The sequence below is a fragment of the Erythrolamprus reginae genome, chromosome 10 (genome assembly GCF_031021105.1).
Source record: "Erythrolamprus reginae isolate rEryReg1 chromosome 10, rEryReg1.hap1, whole genome shotgun sequence".
Taxonomy (NCBI): Eukaryota; Metazoa; Chordata; class Lepidosauria; order Squamata; family Dipsadidae; genus Erythrolamprus; species Erythrolamprus reginae.
Window position 1 is genome coordinate 23,631,187 of NC_091959.1, and position 21,547 is coordinate 23,652,733.

Below are 21,547 nucleotides of genomic sequence, written 5' to 3' on the forward strand. Positions count from 1 at the left end.
TTGTGCTGCTCGTGCTGCCGCCAGGCGCGACCGCCATTTGTCCGGCCGCCACGCCGCTTGCGTTGCTCGTGCGGCCGCCGTTTGTTCGGCCGCCACGCCGCTCGTGCGCCCCTTGTCCGTGCGCCCGCCCTTCGCCCACCCACGCCGTTGCTCGCGCCACTCAGCTGGGAAGCGGCGTTGCTCGCGCCAGCAGCGGCGGCACGAGCGGCGCGGCGGCCGGACAAGCGGCGGGCAGGCGGGTCCTCAGCTGCTGGGCGGGGGTCTTCCCAAGTGTCCGGCCGCCATGCTGTTCGTGTTGCTCGTGCTGCCGCCAGGAGCGGCCGCCGTTTGTCCGGCCGCCACGCCGCTCGTGTGCCCAATGTCCGCGCGCCCGCCTTTCGCCCGCCCACGCCGTTGCTCGCGCCACTCAGCTGGGAAGCAACGCTGGGGTTTCCCCGCCGCCCACGCAAAGGGGAAACCCCGGCAAGAGGGGGAAGACCCAGGGAAGCCGCCCAGCAGCTGATCTGGCCAGGGGGAAGCAAACTCCACCATCTACGCATGCGTGGCCATAGGAAAAAAAAATGGCGCACATGCGCAGATGGTGTTGTTTACTTCCGGGTTGAAAAATCGCGATATAGCGTTTCGCGAAGATCGAGATCGCGAAACTCGAGGGATCACTGTAATTTAATTTAATTTAATTTAATTTAATTTAATTTAATTTAATTTAATTTAATTTAATTTAATTTAATTTAATTTAATTTAATTTAATTTAATTTAATTTAATTTAATTTAATTTAATTTAATTTAATTTAATTTAATTTAATTTAATTTAATTTAATTTAATTTAATTTAATTTAATTTAATTTAATTTAATTTAATCTAATCTAATCTAATCTTGGGGCGGCTTACAACATATCAAAAACAATACATACGTATAAATATCTAAAATATCCAATGAATTTAGCTAATTACTTTAAAACCCTAATAACATTTAAAAATCACTCATTCCTATTCGAACAGCAACCATACAGTCATTCGCTGGCCATGGGGTTAAGATCTAATCGGCCCAAGCCTGGTGGCATAAATGAGTCTTCAGACTCTTATGGAATGCAAGGAAGGTGGGGTCAGTACGAATCTCCACAGGGAGCTGATTCCAGAGGGCCGGGGCCCCCACAGAGAAGGCTCTTCCCCTAGGCCCTGCCAAGCGACATTGTCTAGTTGACAGGACCTGCAGAAGGCCGACTCTGTAATAAAAACATTCATCGCTTCTAGGCCGGAGCGAGATGCTATTGCTCAACAGCCTCAGCCCTGCCGGTTTTTAAGGCTTTCCAGAAAGCCGGGGTGGGGGTGGGGTAGGGGTGGTATGGATCTCTGAGGGATACTGGTTCAAGAGAGCTGGAGCCACCACAGAGAAGGCCCTGCCACGTGGTGTGTGCGCATGCATCCATTGGGGGGCATTGCATTATCTATCTATCTATCTATCTATCTATCTATCTATCTATCTATCTATCTATCTATCTATCTATCTATCTATCTATCTACAGTGAACCCTCGATCATCGCGAGGGTTCCGTTCCAGGACCCCACGCGATGATCGATTTTTAGCGAAGTAGCGGTGCGGAAGTAAAAACACCATCTGCGCGTGCGCAGATGGTGTTTTTGCTTCCACTGCCGCCCGCCCTTCGCCCGCCCACCCCGTTGCTCGCGCCTGGGGTGCGCGCGCGCTTGGGGACTCCCTAGATCCGCCTCCCAGCTGGGGAGCGGAGCTGGGATGTCCCCAAGCGCGCGCGCTTTCCCCAGCAACGCGCGCGCGGTGGGGACTCCCTAGATCCGCCTCCCAGCTGGGGAGCGGAGCTGGGATGTCCCCAAGCGCGCGCGCTTTCCCCAGCAACGCGCGCGCGGTGGGGACTCCCTAGATCCGCCTCCCAGCTGGGGAGCGGAGCTGGGATGTCCCCAAGCGCGCGCGCTTTCCCCAGCAACGCGCGCGCGGTGGGGACTCCCTAGATCCGCCTCCCAGCTGGGGAGCGGAGCTGGGATGTCCCCAAGCGCGCGCGCTTTCCCCAGCAACGCGCGCGCGGTGGGGACTCCCTAGATCCGCCTCCCAGCTGGGGAGCGGAGCTGGGATGTCCCCAAGCGCGCGCGCTTTCCCCAGCAACGCGCGCGCGGTGGGGACTCCCTAGATCCGCCTCCCAGCTGGGGAGCGGAGCTGGGATGTCCCCAAGCGCGCGCGCTTTCCCCAGCAACGCGCGCGCGGTGGGGACTCCCTAGATCCGCCTCCCAGCTGGGGAGCGGAGCTGGGATGTCCCCAAGCGCGCGCGCTTTCCCCAGCAACGCGCGCGCGGCGGGGACTCCCTAGATCCGCCTCCCAGCTGGGGAGCGGAGCTGGGATGTCCCAGGGAAGCCTCTGGGGGAAGGGGGAAGACCCAGGGAAGCCTCTGCCCGGCGGGGAAACTCCACCATCTACGCATGCGTGGAAGGGCACGCATGCGCAGATGGTGGAGTTTACTTCCGGGTTGAAAACTCGCGAAATAGCCCTTTCGCGATACTTGAGGACGCGAAACTCGAGGGTTCACTGTATCTATCTATCTATCTATCTATCTACCTACCTACCTACCTACCTATTAGATTTCTATGCCATCCTTCTCAAAGCGACTCAGGGCGGTGTACAACATTAAATATAACAATATATACAAAATCTAATAACTATAAAATATGAAAATGTACTAAAACATTTTAAAACACCCCATGTACACTCACACACATTCATCCAATCTAATCATATCTCGTATTGGCTGGAGACACTCATGGCCTCTATGCCGGCAGGCAAAGGTAGTTTTTTAAAGCTTTACAAAAAACCAAGAGGGAGGGGGCGGTACGTATCTCCGGGGGAGGGAGTTTGTTCCAGAGGGTCGGGGCCACCACAGAGAAGGCTCTTCCCCTAAGCCCCGACAGTTGACATTGTCTGGCCGATGGGGCCTGGAGAAGGCCGACTCTGTGGGACCTAACTGGCTGCTGGATTATGGGTGTGGGCATGAACATATGGGTGTTCTTTTGGCACCTGAGCTAAAAAAGATTGACATGAGTGTCCCGAGGGGTTTCTTAGGAAGGAAGTGAGGGAGAGAAACGTGCTTTGGCTTATACCCATATTCCCCCTGTCATCTTCCCATATCTGGATGTCCTTGCTGGCTGTGTCCACTTGCAACAAGTCCCGGAACTCCTCCTTGTACACTTCCAGGTACGACACGCGGACAGTGTAATTGAGCAGGTCGTTCTCATCCATCAGCTTGAAGGCCTCAGCCATGGCGCGGGGGATGATGCCCTGCTCGTCCTCATTGATGGAAGCTGGACGGGAGAAACAGAGGGATTGGAGTAGACTGGCTGCAAGGAGGACGCGCTCCCCCCCCCCAAGTGAAACGGTCTGATGCAGGGGTAGGCAAAGCTGGCTCTTCTATGACATGTGGACTTCAACTCCCAGAATTCCTGATCCAATCATAGTAGCTCAGGAATTCTGGGAGTTGAAATCCACAAAGTCATAGAAGAGCCAACTTTGCCTACCCCTGGTCTGATGCAACTGAATGGTTGTGACTAGTGATGGGCGAACCCAACGGTGTTCGGGTTCGGCAAGTCTGGATGAACTTTACGCAAAATTCGGCCGAACCCAAACCGAACCCGAACTCAAACCCAAACGGGGAATCCCTCCCACGAAGAGATTCCGAGGGTGGAGCTTTGACGTCACCGGCAGGTTGCTAAGGACGCCAAGGTTATCACTTCCTGGATTCCATGGAATCCAGGAAGTGATCACCTTGGCGTCCTTAGCAACCTGCCGGTGATGTCAAAGCTCCAAACGCCGAACATGACCCCGAGCTTTGCCCAAAGTTTCAAGAAATTTCGGGTTCGGGTTCGGCATACCAAACACCGCAGTTCTGGAGAACACATAGCAGAAATTTTGAGTAGTTCGGAGAAGCGGCAAACACCACCTCTGAATGGTCCTGGCCCCATCTCTTCTCTGCCTCCCGAGTCCCAGTTGATTGGGAGGAAATGGGGATTTTGCAGTAATCTTCCCCTGGAGGGGGGAGGGAATGGAGATTTTATGGTACCCTTCCTCTGCAATGCCCACAGCATCGGTAGTAAAAAAAAAATTGAATCCCACCCTTGCCTCCTAACAATGGCATGTAGGTTTGGCAGTGCTTTGAAGAAAGTGCATTGCACAGAATATATAAGCAGTGCATAATAAAACAAGAATGTTTTTGGGTTGTTTTCAACACACTAAGATAGGGCGGGAGGGCAGGGAAAGAGGGAGGGAAGGAGGGAGAAAGGGGCAAGGCAGGGCAGGGCAGGGCAGGGCAGGGCAGGGCAGGGAAGGGAAGGGAAGGGAAGGGAAGGGAAGGGAAGGGAAGGGAAGGGAAGGGAAGGGGGGAGGCAGTGATTGGCTCCTACAGATATGGTCAGGTACGCAGAACCGGTAGAAAAAATTTGAATTTTTTTCCCCTTCTGGGCTCTGGGTATGTTTTTCCTATCACAGTAAATGAGGTTGAATGTGTATAATTTTAGAAGAGCTGTGTGTGTGTGTGTGTGTGTGTGTGTGTGTGTTTGTGTACATGCACATACAATTTATATAGTAGATAATGTACATTTTTGTTTGCCTGTGTGTAATATGTATGTACACATATGGCATAGAGACATAGAATTAAATAGTATATTTTGGATGTCCAGTAATAGTAAATAGATAGGGAAATTGTACCTCTTTGAGGTGAGGAGAAGCCAGGCACCCTAACCCCAATCCAAACCCTTGACATGAGTGATGTCCAGTTGGCCACTTTTAAGCCAGTCACATGACCTTTAAGCCATGGAACATACAGACCAGGGAACTTACAGACACGCGCTTCTCCGATGGTGTAGGTCTTCCCTGAGCCTGTCTGACCGTAAGCAAAGACGGTGACATTAAATCCTTCCAGGAACGCTTCCACCAGCGGTTGGATACAGGTGGCATACACAGAAGCCTGGTCTGATATTTCGGTGAAGATCGTGTCGAACTGGAAATGTCGGCTGTTGCCCAAAGTCACTTCCTTCTTCTCGGGGTCTCCCTGGAGGCAGATCTGGTGCCCATGTAACTGTTCCTTGGGCAGCAAAGGCCGAATCCGCACAGCTACCCTGACTGGGGTCTCTTCCATCAAAGGCTGGGCCTTGGCTTTCAGACCCATGATTGGCAGGAAGTCAGGAGAAACACAAGCCAAAAGAAGGTACCATGTTTCTGCTGGGAGAAGAATATAATGGAGTTTTATTGACCAAGTGAGATTGGACACACAAGGAATTCGTCTTCGTGCAAATGCTCTCAGTGTACATAAAATAAAAGATACATTTGTCAAGAATTGTAAGGTACAACACTAATGATAGTCCAGGTACAAATAAGCAATCCAATCATATTAAGAACCAGTCAATATACGAGGGTCTCCCAGAAACTAATGCACCATATTTTTTTTCTCATTCTACAGCAGTGATGGCGAATCTTTTTTTCCTTGGATGCTGAAAGTGCGTGTGAATGCAAAACTGTAGATAAACATTATTTGAATTCTCAGGAGTGTGTGTGTAAATTTTGTGTTTCTTCAGACAGATAGCGTAGCTGCAGCAGTGTTTCGAAATGGCGTCTGTTGACTCCTCCATCCAAAGAAATTGCCAAAAATTGGTGAAATCTTGCGTATGGGCAAACACGACCTAAGCATAGCCCATAAAATCATCTGCTACAATGTCCTTCCTGTCAACAACTACTTCAGCTTCAACCACAACAACACACGAGCAAAGAACAGATACAAACATAAAGTAAACCACTCTAAACTCAACTGCAGGAAATATGACTTTAGTAACCAAGTAGTTGATGCATGGAACTCACTACCAGACTCTGTAGTATCATCACCTAACCCCCAAAACTTTACCCTTAGGCTATCCACTGTTGACCTCTCCCGATTCCTAAGAGGTCAGTAAGGGGCATGTATAAGTGCACCAGAGTGCCTTCCGTCCCCTGTCCTAATGTTTCTCTTTTACTACTATCATGTATATAAATATTATTATATCTTTGTATACCATCAATACGTACTTGACAAAACAAATAAACAAAAAAATAAAATAAGGTGGCACCCTAATACACTCTACTCTATGTTCGATATGTAAGGCAAGTCCAGAAAATAACACCATAGAAAAAAATCTATAGTTGTGCAGAAATGGATAGGATGACTATGTAGATTAAGGGAACTAGTAATTCAGAGTATTATGAGATTTGGAACAACTGGTACGATTGGGTTGGTAACGAAGGAAAAGATAGGAATAAAATGTGAAAGGATGTACTAAATGGAACATATAAACATGCAATATAACATATGTATATAATAATAATAATAATAATAATTATTATTATTATTATTATTTATTATATTTGTATGCCACCCCTCTCCGAGGACTTGGAGCGGCTCACAACAATACAACATGTACAAATCTAATATTAAAAACAATTTAAAACCCTCATTATAAAAAGAAAAACAATCACACAACCTAACAATCATACATAAAATCATAGTAGCTCGGGGTATATTAATTTCCCCATGCCTGGCGACATAGGTGGGTCTTCAGAAGCTTTCGAAAGGCAAGGAGAGTGAGGGCAGTTCTGATCTCCAGGGGGATTTGATTCCAGAGGGCCGGGGCCACCACAGAGAAGGCTCTTCCCCTGGATCCTGCCAGATGACATTGTTTAGTCGATGGGACCCAGAGAAGACCAACTCTGTGGGACCTAATCGGTCGCTGGGATTCGTGTAGCAGAAGGCGATATATACTGTACTTATTTATTTATGTATTTGTCAAATAATTATAGGATGGCAATTTGTAGAAATAAAACATTAGATAAGTAATCATTAAAAAGTAATGATAGAAGACAATAGGACAGTACCACAGGGACGGTAGGCACAATGGTGCACTTATGCACACCCCTTACAGACCTCTTAGAAAAGGGGAGAGGTTAATTGTAGATAGTCTAAGGTTATATATACAAAGAAGTAATATAAGAAATGCAACATAACAAATTGGGTAGAGAACTGTACTAAACTATTGAAACGTTGTTGTTAAAATTTGGAAAAAACTATTAAAAATTATTTTTAAAAATAATAATAAGGTGGCACCCGCAGCATCCCCTGCCCCAAGGATGGGAACTGCAACCAAGGCTGCTTCCTAGGGTAGAAGCTGGTCTGTTGGACCCCACCTCTTCCTTCCCTCCACTCCCTCACCAGCAACGATCACTGAGTCCTCTCCATATGCTCAGAGGCATCCTGTATCCAAAAGGAGGGAGCCGCCTCCTTGTTCCGACTCACCTTCTGCCGTCTCCTTGCGAACCACAACCTTTCCCCCCCTCAACCCCCCCAATTCCTGGGATAACCGGACGCGGAGAGATGGCGTCAAGGGGCGGCTCCTCCACACACACCCCTCACCCCGTCCGAGGAAGACCTGGGGGAGGAAGGAAGGGGGGACGAAGAAGAAGGAGATTCTGGCTCCGCGCGTCAAGAGCGCGCGATGCTTTGGGGAAGAAGATGAAATCCAGGAACCTGACTTCAAAGGCGCATCTGGAAAGCAAAAACAGGGACTTGTTTGTTTCCCCCCCCCAGATGTTGGCGGACTACAGTTCCCAGCAGCTCCAGTGGGAAAGCATGCCGGGAATTCTTCGGCATCAACATCTGGGAGGGGAATGGCCTGGTGACGAGGGAGCCTCCCTTCTTGGAAAGAAGCGCATCCTCTTTGAAGGCGAACGGAGGGATGGACGCAGCCTGGTTTTTGGCTGTTTAGACCGGGGGGGGATTCTCTCGGGCGATCTGGGTTGTTTGCGTGTGTGTGTGTGTGTTTATTTTTATTTATTTGTTTTGCACCTACGTATTGGTGGCATACAAAGATATAATTAAGGGGCGTACATAAGTGTACCAGAGTGCCTACCGTCCCCTGTCCTATAGTCTCTCCTATATCTGCTATATCTTCTCTTCTATCCCTATATCTTTTCGGCTATTCTCTCATAGTTATATATTTTTTTATTTTTTTATTTATCTATCTATCTATTTATTTATTTATTAAATTTGTATACTGCCCCTCTCCGAAAAACAATGTACAATACAAATCTAATAATTAAAACTATTTATATTTTTTTATTCCTATATTTTCTCTTCTCTTCTTTCTTTAATACACTCAAGTATATCCTCTATAACAGTGTTTTTCAACCAGTGTGCCGTGGCACACTAGTGTGCCGCGAGACATGGTCAGTTGTGCCGCGAAGCTCAGCAAGAGAGAGAAAGAGAGAGAGAGAGAAAGAAAGCAAGAGAGAGAGAGAAAGAGAGGCAGGGAAGGAGGGAGAGATAGAAAGAGAGCAAAAAAGAGAGGAAGGAAGGAAGAGAGAAAGAGGGATGGAGAGAGAGAGGAAGGAAGGAAGAGAGAGAAAGAGGGAGAAAATAGAGTGAAAGGGAGGAAGAGAGAGCCCTGCCTGGTCCGCTTTCTGTCCAAACTTTTTTTAGCCCCCCCACTCCCCCCCCGCTCGAAGTGCCCCATTATTTTGTATATGTAAAAAATGTGCCACAGCTCAAAAAAGGTTGAAAATCACTGCTCTATAACAGAGGTCTTCAAACCTGGCAACTTTAAGACTTGTGGACTTCAACTTCCAGAATTCTCCATCCAGCTATGCTGGCTGGAGAATTCTGGGAGTTGAAGTCCACAAGTCTTAAAGTTGCCAGGTTTGGGGACCCTTGCTCTATAACCTTCATTGTGTATTATTGTGTATTGGACAAAACAAACAAACAAACAAATAAATAATATTTATATACATGATGGTAGTAAAAGCGAAACATTAGGACAGGGGATGGAAGGCACTCTGGAGCACTTATGCATGTTTGTGTGTGTGTTTTTTCCTTCGGTGCAAACTTGCCAGGCCCCACAGCTGAGTAGCAGCGTTCATAATTGGAGAGCTTTGGGAGACGGTCTCTGCCATTTAGGCGAAGGGTAGCTTTAATTTTGAATGCCTTTTATTTTATTTTATTTTTGGATTTCTGAACATGTCTGGCCATGGGGATCCTTCAAGGCACCACGAAAACCGTGGGGAAGAGAAATGGGTGTGGCGGGGGAGGGAATCTGTGGACGCCAAGGAAAAAAAGTTTTGATTTTATTATGAAAAAAGCAAGACGGAGGGAATTCTCAAGTGCTTCGCCTTTTTTTTTTTTTTTTAGGAGCTGAATCCTGGTTTTGGGAATAGCTGGGGAGGTGCGCTTCTTTTTTTTCAGAAATGGCATGGGGTTTCCTGCTTGAGTCGGGGTTGGACTAGATGACCTTAAAGAGTCCCTTCCAACTTTGTTATTCTCTGTTAAATGCAGAAGGAAATCGGATCTGTTGTTCCTGACTTTAAAAAAAAAACAGTGGCAAAAGAGGAAGCCGAGTGCTTTACACATCAAAACACGCTAGTCACCCGCCCCTTTTCTCTCTCCAGCTTCAATTTTATTATTATTTTATTTTTATTAGTTCAATTTGTAAGCCGCCCAACTCCCTAAGGTCTCTGGGCGGCTCACAACAAAAAGAACAACATATTAATATTGAAATATCTAAAAAAAGAACAATTTAGAGAAATCAGAGGGAATAGAGGGAATGTAAAGTTTTTATATACTGCTCAAAAAAAATAAAGGGAAGACTTAAACAACACAATATAACTCCAAGTAAATCAAACTTCTGTGAAATCAAACTGTCCACTTAGGAAGCAACACTGATGGACAATCAATTTCACAGGCTGTTGTGCAAATGGAATAGTTGTGCAAAGGAAATATTCAATGGGAATATTTCATTCATTCAGATCTAGGATGTGTTATTTGAGTGTTCCCTTTATTTTTTTGAGCAGTGTAGTTATAGATTAAGGTGACCAGATTTTAATATTGGTAAAGCGGGACACCATTGATGGGGGTAGGTTCTTGATTAAAATTTTGGTCAAATTGTAAACGCCTCTGTAAAAGCCTTCAGAGGTATGCAAGAGTGATTGGTGGTACAGGAATTGATAAGTAAGTTAAATCTAGATGATCTTTGCATTTGAGAGTTAAAAGAAATTGAAAGAGGTACAGAACAATTAGAAATAGAAAATTAGTTGGAAATCTAAAAAGAAGCATGGATAGAAGCATTCGGGAGAAACCAGAATTTAGGACTTGATACCGAGGAGTTTAAAAACTGCAGCTATAAAACCAAGGATGAATCTGGCCAATGTAGTAATAGCTTGTGTATGATAAGATGTGGACTTGATTTGGCAGTACAGTGTTCCCTCGATTTTCACGGGTTCGAACTTCGCGGAAAGTCTATACCACGGTTTTTCAAAAAATATTAATTAAAAAATACTTTGCGGGTTTCTTCCCTATACCACAGTTTTCCCCCCCCCCCCGATGACGGCATATGTCATCGCCAAACTTTCATCTGCCTTTAATAAATATTTTTTTAATAAACTTTAATAAATAAACATGGTGAGTAATAATCTGAATGGTTGCTAAGGGAATGGAAAATTGCAATTTAGAGGTTTAAAGTGTTAAGGGAAGGCTTGTGATACTGTTCATAGCCAAAAATAGTGTATTTACTTCCGCATCTCTACTTCGCGGAAATTCGACTTTTGCAGGCGGTCTCGGAACGCATCTCCCGCAAAAAGCGAGGGAACACTGTACGCTCATTCCTTCAGTTGAAATCTGTAAAATCCGTAGAGTAATAGCTCCCCCTGGCGACCTTGCTCAGTTTCTCAACTTGCTGGTCAAGTCCAAATTTTTTCCTATTATTTTATTTATTTTATTATGGGTAGTATACAAAGTTATAACAATATTTATATACATAATACTAGTAAGAGATAAACATTAGGACAGGGGATGGTAGGCACACTGGTACACTCATGCACACCCCTTATTGACTTCTTAGGAATCAGGTGAGGTCAACAGTGGATAGTCTAAGAGTAAATTTTTGGGGGTTTGGTGACAAAACTACAGAGTCATGTAGTGAGTTCCAGGCATTAACTACTCGGTTGCTAGAGTCGTATTCTCTACAGTCAAGTTTGGAGCAGTTACTCTGAGTTTGTATCTATTGTATGCTTGTGTATTGTTGTGTTTGAAGCTAAAGTAGTTGTTGACAGGAAGGACGCTGTAGCAGATGATTTTATGAACTATACTTAGGTCATGTCGAAGTTGACGTAGTTTTAAGCTTTCTAAGCCCAGGATTTCAAGTCTGGTTGCATAGGGTATTCTGTTGCGAGTGCAGGAGTGGACGCTTTCTAATGTATCCATGTCTGAAATGCACTGTGGGTTCCTCAGTTTATGCATGACACCTGCCTTTGTAAATTTGGTCTTATATTTAGGGATGAGTGACATGGCAAAGCATATTATACATTCATTCCTTCAGTTGAAATCCATAAAATCCGTAGAGTTCTCACTAGGGGCTTCGCGCAGTCTCTCCTAGTCACATCCCAATTTTTCCCTATCACCTCCCCTGCCTCTGTTTGAATAGAGAAGTGGTTTTATTCTTATTTACTTACTTACTTGCTTAATGTTGGATTCATATGCCGCCACTCTCCAAGGCTCGGGGCGGCTTACAATACAAGAAAAGACAGCATACAATATAAATAACTAACAATCCAATTAATTTAACTAATTGCTCTAAAAACCCAATTCAACACAATTCCAAAATTAAAAAAACATCAGTTACCTCAGGGACAACTACTAGATGAAGTGGGGTGGAAAGAGACACAGAAATTCCAGTTACTGTATTGAAAAAAGTCAATTTTTAATGAACAACAATCAAAATAAAGGAGCTTAAAAATTTAATAAGGCCATGATCTAGAAAAAGGCTGGCATGCTTATCTCTGGGACATAGGTGATAAAATACCAAAATACTTCAACAGACATCTAATTAGACAATCTTTATTGAAAATATGGAAAGAAATTAGGCAGAAACACTTTATAAAAATTCCAAATTGGATATCCACAATCTCATATACCCAAATAAAATAAAAATGACCAAAAAAAATTAAATATAAAGTAATATTAGATGCAACCGGCAAAATAAAAAGCAGAGAAGAATTAACCACACAAAATATAACTATGGATTGGTGGACTTCTCTTCAAATCAATCAAGATATTAAAAAGATATGGAACAAACAGGTATAGAAAAAGTTACCCAACCATTAGATAAATTATTGACATGCCCAGAGGAAAAAATACTATCTAAGATTTATAAATATTTGATGGAACACGAGAGACCAGAAGAGATAGTTAAAGGTACAATGATTTTTTGGCTACAATATACATTTAGAAGAATGGGAACAAATTTGGAAGAAAAATATCAAATCGACCAAATCTACAACATATAAAGAAAATCAATACAAAATGCTATACCGTTGGCACATTAAACCAAAAAGATTAGCTAAAATACATAAAAACAATAATTCAATATGTTAGAAATGTAATAAAACACAAGGCACCCTTTTTCATTTATGGTGGTCATGTCCAGAGACAAAAAAATATTGGAAAAAATTTAGTAACTGGTTGCAACAAACAACAAATATAACAGTAGAATATACACTGGATTTTTTTTTTACTTGGTATTATGAGAGGGTCCCATGCCAAAAATGTTAAATATTTAATCCTTTAAATTAAATTAAATATTTAAATATAATAACAGCGGCAAGGATCGTATTTGTTCAGAAATGGAAGAATCCGTAGCTACCGGAGGAAAAAGAGATCATCCAGAAAATATATGAGTGTGCAGAGATGGACAGACTGACCATGGAACTAAACAACAAAAAAGATTTGGACTACTATGCAGTCTGGACAAAATGGTATTTATGGACTAAAAAAAGGGACTCAAAACAAACGACAGAATAAAACATGAAGATACATAAAGATAGTTAAAAACAACATAGATAAAAATGTATAAAGATGCTGATTCATCTGTAAATAAGATTATGTATTGCTTTTAAAACTAGAAAAAAAATCAATAAATATATTTATTTTAAAAAATTAATACAGAGTTTATCAACAACATATTTGCATTCCCAATTCCTTTGTCACAAATATTATGACTGGTGTTTCCTAGTTCTTAATGGTTGGAAGTCCCTTGCCCATGGTAACCTAACGGAGCTCTGTAATTGGACAGCCTCCAATAATCTTGGTAATTTCGGGGCTCGAATACATCCAGTCTTGGTCTTTTTGATTTCCGAGGGTATCTGGAAGAGAAAGAAGAACTCAAAACATTCAATTCAACAGAAGAGACAAAAATGATCCTGTTTAGATCTTGGGATAGAAACATAGAAACATAGAAGACTGACAGAAGAAAAAGACCTCATGATCCATCTAGTCTGCCCTTATACTATTTATTGTATTTTATCTTAGGATGGATATATGTTTAACCCAGGCATGTTTAAATTCAGTTACTGTGGATTTACCAACCACGTCTGCTGGAAGTTTGTTCCAAGGATCTACTACTCTTTCAGTAAAATAATATTTTCTCATGATGATTTTGATCTTTCCCCCAACTAAATTCAGATTGTGCCCCCTTGTTCTTGTGTTCACTAAACACTTCCCTCCTGGACCTTATTTAACCTGCTGACATATTTAAATGTTTCGATCATGTCCCCCCTTTTCCTTCTGTCCTCCAGACTATACAGATTGAGTTCATTAAGTCTTTCCTGATACGTTTTATGCTTAAGATCTTCCACCATTCTTGGACCCCTTCAATTTTGATAATATCTTTTTGTGGGTGAGGTCTCCAGAACTGAACACAGTTTTCCAAATGTGGTCTCACCAGCGCTCTATATAGCGGGATCACAATCTCCCTCTTCCTGCTTGTTATACCTCTAGCTATGCAGCCAAGCATCCTACTTGCCCCCCTCGCCACAGCTGAAAGATTTTTCTCTAATGTGAGCTGTGGGTCGAGGAGGACGCCCAAGTTGCGGACCCTCTCTGAGGGGGTCAATAAATCTCCCCCCCAGGGTAATGGATGGACAGATAGAATTGTCCTTGGGAGGCAAGACCCACAGCCACTCCGTCTTGTCTGGATTGAGTTTGAGTTTGTTGACACCCATCCAGGCCCCAACAGCCTCCAGGCACCGGCACATCACTTCCACTGCTTCGTTGACTGGACATGGGGTGGAGATGTATAACTGGGTATCATCGGCGTATTGATGATACCTCACCCCATGTCCTTGGATGGTTTCATGTTTTTAGTTGTTAAATATTAGATTTGTATTTTACATTGTGTTTACTATTGCTGTGAGCCGCCCCGAGTCTACGGAGAGGGGCGGCATACACATTTAATAAATAATAATAATGAAGAATTAATAATAATAATAATAATAATAATAATAATAATAATAATAATATGGTTTCTATTGTGGGTCATGATGTTACATACGCTTAGAAAAGGGGCATTGCTTCACGACCTCCCAGCTACCCCATTATTTGAGAAGTCCTGGCCTAACCCAAACCTACAGTTCTACTAATCCCTGCAATCTCGGTTCCATGATCTTTGTGACAAACACCATTTTTTTTGGCATGCTTTTGGCACCCTGACTCCTGCAGATGCCCCAGGGACTAGCCGAATGGCCTGCTTAGCGCCTCACCTGTAGTCTGCATGCCTGTGGCAACTGCACACACTGCTGCAATCATCATAGTGGCGTTTTCAAGACACGGTGGTGCCGTGCTGGTAACGTCCAGGGTGTCCCAAACTCCTCTGCTATTTTCGCTTTGCCACGTAGTGCTGATCTTCCTGCCCGGGAGGCTTGTAGGGATGGTATTGGTTCCTTCCCTGATTTAAATAGGCATTCCAGGTAAAATTAAATTGGGGATTCCGCTTCCGTTCACTCCGTACTGCAAGACAAGGAAGGGGAAGAAGCTGGCAGTCTTTCCCAAGAAGCCCACGTGGACTTTGTAATCTGTCCTTCTGCCTTTGTCTACTCTTCATCTGATTTTTGTTCTCTCTTTTGGAAGAAAATGAGAAAAGGGAGGAGGGGGAACAATAACACAGGCATCAAAGTCTCCATAGCTGGAACAGCCCATCCAGAGTTGGTCAGGATCGGGGCCCAAATTGCAGAGAGAAGAACTGTAATCATCGTAATGACTTTAACAATGTCGAACTGCTTAGTCACGGTGAATCTGCAGATTGTAGTGTAATCTGATTGGTTGACTTCAAGTATATACCATAAAGCACCTTTGCATAGGTGTGGCTTTTGAAGATAGAGTGGCTTGTGGTTTAGTGTGGCTTGTGGCTTGTGGTGGCTGAAGAATATCGTGGCTGAAGACTTGTGGCTGAGTATTGTAACTGAGAATAGTATTTTCTATTTCTATTTTTCTATTTTAATTGGATTTGTATGCTGCCCCTCTCCGAGGACTCGGGGCGACTCACGGTAGTAGATAGAGAATTATGAGTATTTTGTATGGTAATGTCTAGAGAGAGATAGCTACAGTGTAAATAGCTAGTGTAGGTTTGCTAGGAAAGATAACTGAAAACCTCTCACCTGTGGGGCTGAAACACCTTCGAGATGGCTGGTTGTCCTTTTGCTTCAGGTGGACAGGAGTTTCTTGAAGAAGTTGTTTTTCTAAAATCCGAGCTAAGATTGCTAGGATTTTGACTGACTGCAGAACTTCGACATTTGGGCCTTTGGTTAACTTTGCAGCTATATTTTCTTGGTTTTTGTCTGGCTCCTTAGATTTGCCTTCTTGAATTGTTGCTAAGCCTTGAACTTCAATTTCTGGGCTTTTGGTTACCCTCTTTGCTTTATTTTCCTGGATCTTGTATGCATTCTTGCATTTTGGCCATTTTGACTTCTGGGCTTTCAGTTAACTTATCAGCGTTATTTTGGGGTTTTTTGTCTGACTGTTTATTACTATGCTTTGCTTTCCTGGATTTTGAACTTTCTGAGCCTTTGGTTATCTTCTCAGCTTTCCTTTGGATGAACTTCCTAATCATATCTATAATCTTACTTACTTATCTATTTAACTTATCTATTTTATTTAATTGCTTACTATTTAAAAAAACAAAACAAATAACAATAACTTTCTTAGCAAGCCTATTCAAAACTGCAGTCCCTTTAGATCATCTATCTAAAACCTAACTCCCCAACCCCACCCAACCCCAACTTCCCTCTACCTATATTATTTCAAAAAACAATGAAACAGATAAAAAGAATTTTCTTTGCCAGCCAATACTGCCAATACAGAAAGGCAGAATTGACCTGAAACCTTTAAGTTGAGCAAATGAGGGAGAGCCACACATAAAGTTGGCTAAATTCAAGCTGCTCCGTTCCCTTAGTAACAACTGAAACTTGACAGTTGGGGCCTATTCAAATGGACCAATAGGAAGTCCCCTCCTCTGTCTGCCTTCATGCCTGGGTTCCAAGTTCTAAAGCCAATTTTTCAGTGAGGTTAGAGTCAACTGACATGGTAGACAATCAATCTGGTCTAAGCTTGAAATGTTGACTTCAAAACCAGCAGACTGGATTTCTAGTCCCCCTTTAAGCACGACAGCTGGCTGGATCACTTCGGCCCAGTCAAATCAAATCAAATTTATTATTACACTCATATAAACATAGACTGACGGCAGAAAAAGACCTCACGATCCATCTAGTCTCCCCTTATACTATTTTTTGTATTTTATCTTAGGATGGATCTATGTTTATCCCAGGCATGTTTAAATTCAGTTACTGTGGATTTACCAACCACGTCTGCTGGAAGTTTGTTCCAAGGATCTACTACTCTTAAATTAAAATAATATTTTCTCATGTTGCTTTTGATCTTTCCCCCAACTAACTTCAGATTGTGTCCCCTTGTTCTTGTGTTCACTTTCCTATTAAAAACACTTCCCTCCTGGACCTTATTTAACCCTCTGACATATTTAAATGTTTCAATCATATCCCCCCTTTTCCTTCTGTCCTCCAGACTATACAGATTGAGTTCATTAAGTCTTTCCTGATACGTTTTATAGACCAAAGCAAATAAAAACAGTAAATACACAGCCAAAATTTGTATGATAAAATGATAAATAACAGATAAAATCCAGGATAAAATCCAGTCAATTACACATGGTCAATACCACTAAATCCATAAACTTTGAGGTCTATAGTCAGTTTGATACTATTAGGGAAAGGAATAAACAAGGTTGCCACATTTGTCATATAAATTAGCTAAGGTGGATTAGGCACTTAAAGGCTGGTCACACATGGTATACATTCATACATACACAAACACTCACACACACATATATACAAATACATACATACTGTATATGCGCTATCCTAGCCTCCCTTAATTTTAAAAATTCAGCAAAAACATGTGATACATACATATGTACATACAAACACACACACACGTACAGTATACATATACAGTGTTCCCTCACTTTTCGCGGGGGTTGCGTTCCGAGACCACCCACGAAAGTTGAATTTCCGTGAAGTAGAGATGCGGAAGTAAATACACTATTTTTGGCTATGGACAGTATCACTTTAAACCCCTAAATTGCAATTTCCCATTCCCTTAGCAACCATTTAGATTATTACTCACCATGTTTCTTTATTAAAGTTTATTTAAAAAAATATTTATTAAAGGTGGACGAAAGTTTGGTGATGATATATGACATCATCGGGCAGGAAAAACCATGGTATAGGAGAAAAAAACGCAAAGTATTTTTTAATTAATATTTTTGAAAAACCGTGGTATAGACTTTTTGCGAAGTTCGAGGGAACACTGTATATATTCTGCCTTTTTCATCTAAGTTTCACCATGGGCAATACCTATTCAGGAAAGAGACACAATGGTGTAGCGCAGTGTTTCCCAACCTTGGCAACTTGGAGATATTTGGACTTCACCTCCCAGAATTCCCCAGCCAGCATTCGCTGGCTGGGGGATTCTGGGAATTGAAGTCCAAATATCTCCAAGTTGCCAAGGTTGGGAAACACTGGTGTAGCCAATGGATGCAGATTTGCTTGTTATGACATACATGGAGTATTGTATTGGTCTAGCTTGAGTGAGCAAATAGATGCTTCCAAGGGTGGGCTGCTGCCTGGACAGGGGCGAACGCAGTGGGGTAGCGAAAATGGAGCTCCACCCCAGAGCACCCAATGTACACCAAAAGATGTTGAAAGAAAATGCAGGGCGTCTTTTTTGGCCAGCCTCTTCCCGAAAGTGTTTAAATACCAGTGATTTTTCTACAAACAAAAATGTCTAGGGAAAGTATAAGGAGATAAGATCTGGAATGAATTCTATGTGATCTGGGTTTCTGCCTCCCCCTCGAATGCTGGCTGGGGAATTCTGGGAGTTGAAGTCCAAATATCTTCAAATTGCCCAGGTTGGGAAACACTGTTCTAGAAGGACCTTCTCCAGCTTGCTGAAGGTGTTCAAACGAAGCTAGAATGACACCACATACATCACTCTAGAATTGCATCTGTCAAATCCCAACACAGGAGACATTCTGTGCAAACAGGTAATTTCTACCATGGCCTTTTTTTTTAAAAAAATATTTATTTTGTCCAATACACAATGTAATACACAATGAAGGTTATACAGGATATAGTAGAGAAAAAATACGAGATATAGGAGAGACTGTAGGATAGGGGACGGAAGGCACTCTAGTGCATTTATGTACACCCCTTACTGACCTCTTAGGAATCTGGAGAGATCAACCGTGGATAGTCTAAGTGTAAAATGTTGGGGGGTAGGGGATGATAGTACAGAGTCCAGTAATGAGTTCCACGCTTCGACAACCCGATTACTAAAATCATATTTTTTACAGTCAAGTTTGGAGCGGTTAATATTAAGCTTGAATCTGTTGTGTGCTCTTGTGTTGTTGTGGTTGAAGCTGAAGTAGTCTTTGACAGGCAGGACATTGCAGCATATGATCTTGTGAGCAATACTTAGATCATGTTTAAAACCCTGCTGTTCTGTTCGGGTCCTATGTGACCCGAAACCAAGTTTGAGTCCCCGGTAAAACATTTTCCCTGCATATCTGAAACTTGAAATTTCATGACTTTTCATCATTTCAGGGGTTCTCTCTATGAGAATTTTTTTTGGGGGGTGGGAGGCTTAGTTTTTGCTGGGCAAAAAAACTTCCTAATGTTATGTTCGGGTCACCCTGACCCGGACCGAAAACTCTTCATTTGAAGTGCTTATGTTTGGTCAATTTGAAAACTTTTTTCACTTGGAAAGTAGTCTGAACATTTCTGCACACAATGATATGAAAATTGAAATGAAAAAAGTAAATCTTATTGGTTTATTTTGCTGATATAATGCACGCCCCCCCCCCCGTTTTTGTGATTTTTTTTCAATTTATGGATAGTTTTGCTTGCAAAATCCATTCTATTTTACTAAAGTTGGTGTGGGATTGGTAGCTTGAACATTTCTGAATATAAGAAAAATATAAAGGAACTGAAAAAAATGATTCTTATTGGTTTTTTAACATCAGAAATAAGCCCCCCCCCCTCGGCTGCTTGCAACCATTTTCACTTTTTATTTTTTTATGTTCCAAATCCGAAATATTATTTAAAATCTTAGGCATTCATTTACTCAATTTAACAATGCTGATCATCAAAAAATATTTTTGGGGTGGTGGCTAATTGTTTTCTGGGCAAAAAAAAATCATCACTTCGAGTCTGTTTCTGTTCGTATGTGACCGGACCAAAAAGAATTTTTTTAGGTACTTGAATTTGATCTTTTTGAAAACTTTTTCAACTGGAAAACTAGTTTGAACATTTATGAACATAATGATATGAAAATTGAACTGGAAAAATTGAGACTTATAGTTTTATTTTGATCAAAAAGCCCCTCCACCCATCCTTTCTGAATTTCGTGTCAATTTCTATTTTTTAGGGCTACAAATCCCTAAGGAATTTCCCCCCAAAAGGTATGATATACTAAATTGAACATTTCTGAATATAAGAAAAATATAAATGAACTGGAAAAAATGGTTATTATTGGTTTATTTTTGCCACAAAAGGGCCACCCCCCCTCGGCCTTGCTGTGTGCCATTATTGTCACTTTTTATACATATTTGGCTAGAAATATTTGGAATATCCTTTTGAAACAATCCTGAACATAAGAAAAATAGAAATGAACTGAAAAAAATTATTCTTATTGGTTTATTTTTGAATATAAAACCATATTGTCTTGTACTCGAGTATAAGCCTACTCGAGTATAAGCCTATTTGAGTATAAGCATGGGGGCCCATTTATGTGCAAAATAAACCAATATGCATCAATTTTTCCAGTTCAATTTTCATATCATTATGTTCAGAAATGTTCAAGCTACAAATCCCACACCAACTTTGGTAAAATAGAATATATTTTGCTAGCAAAACTATCCATAAAGTGAAGACTATTTCAAAAAAACGGGGGGGCATGCATTTCATCAACAAAATAAACCAATATGCATCAATTTTTCCAGTTCAATTTTCATATCATTATGTTCAGAAATGTTCAAGCTACCAATCCCACACCAACTTTAGTAAAATAGAATGGATTTTGCAAGCAAAACTATCCATAAATTGAAAAAAATTCACAAAAACGGGGGGGCATGCAATATATCCGCAAAATAAACCAATAAGATTTACTTTTTTCATTTCAATTTTCATATCATTGTGTGCAGAAATGTTCAGACTACTTTCCAAGTGAAAAAGGTTTTCAAATTGACCAAACATAAGCACTTCAAATGAAGAGTTTTCGGTCCGGGTCAGGGTGACACGAACATAACATTAGGAAGTTTTTTCGAACAGAACAGCAGGGTTTTAAGGCATCGTAGTTCTAAGCTTTCAAGACCCAGGATTGTAAGTCTAGTTCCGTAGGGTATTCTGTTTCGATTGGAGGAATGAAGGGCTCTTCTTGTGAAGTATCTTTGAACATTTTCAAGGGTGTTAATGTCTGAGATGCGATATGGGTTCCAAACAGATGAGCTATATTCTAAGATGGGTCTGGCGAAAGTTTTATAAGCTCTGGTAAGTAGTGTGAGATTTCCAGAGCAGAAGCTACGTAGGATCAGATTAACAACTCTTGAGGCCTTCTTAGCGATGTTGTTGCAGTGGGCTTTGGCACTTAGATCTTTAATTATTAGTATTCCGAGGCCCTTGACCGAGTGGGGATTATCTGTGATAATTTGTTTATTAAGTTTGTATTTGAAGTTCTGACATGCCAATATATTTGGAGAAGAAAGAGAGTTTAATAGATGTCCCAGGCGGGCTGCCATACTTTTCATTTCATTAGAGCCTGGTGGTACTGGGCGTGTGGAGGCATGATCTCTACACAGTGCCTGGTTGCCAAGGTTTATCTAGGAAGATTTTGCCTTCATTATCTAGAATCAGGCTTTTAAGTTAAGGTGACCAGATTTTCACATTGGTAAAGTGGGACATCATTGACGGGGTGGGTTGGGTTCCTTGATTAAACATTTGATCTATGAAATAAATGAATGAATGAATTACCTAAATTATCTGAGATGAGTCAAGCTATTCTCCAAAGCACCTGAGGTTAAGACAAGAAGCAATGTATGGAAACTAAACAAGGAGAGAAGCAACT

At 42.1% G+C, this 21,547-nt stretch overlaps 1 protein-coding gene across 3 annotated transcripts in view; it reads right to left on the reverse strand.

The window, feature by feature from the left end:
- Nucleotides 1-7,380, reverse strand: part of KIF7 (kinesin family member 7) — a 45,266-nt gene extending 37,886 nt beyond the window's left edge. For all 3 annotated transcript variants that reach the window (XM_070763498.1, XM_070763495.1, XM_070763496.1), the window contains exons 1-3: nucleotides 7,331-7,380; nucleotides 4,852-5,232; nucleotides 3,120-3,320 (exon numbers count right to left, since the gene is read on the reverse strand). In XM_070763498.1, the coding sequence (XP_070619599.1) occupies nucleotides 3,120-3,320; nucleotides 4,852-5,179 (529 nt within the window). In that variant the 5' untranslated portion in view covers nucleotides 5,180-5,232; nucleotides 7,331-7,380. The remainder of the gene's footprint in view (nucleotides 1-3,119; nucleotides 3,321-4,851; nucleotides 5,233-7,330) is intronic.
- Between the last annotated feature and the right edge of the window lie 14,167 nt (nucleotides 7,381-21,547).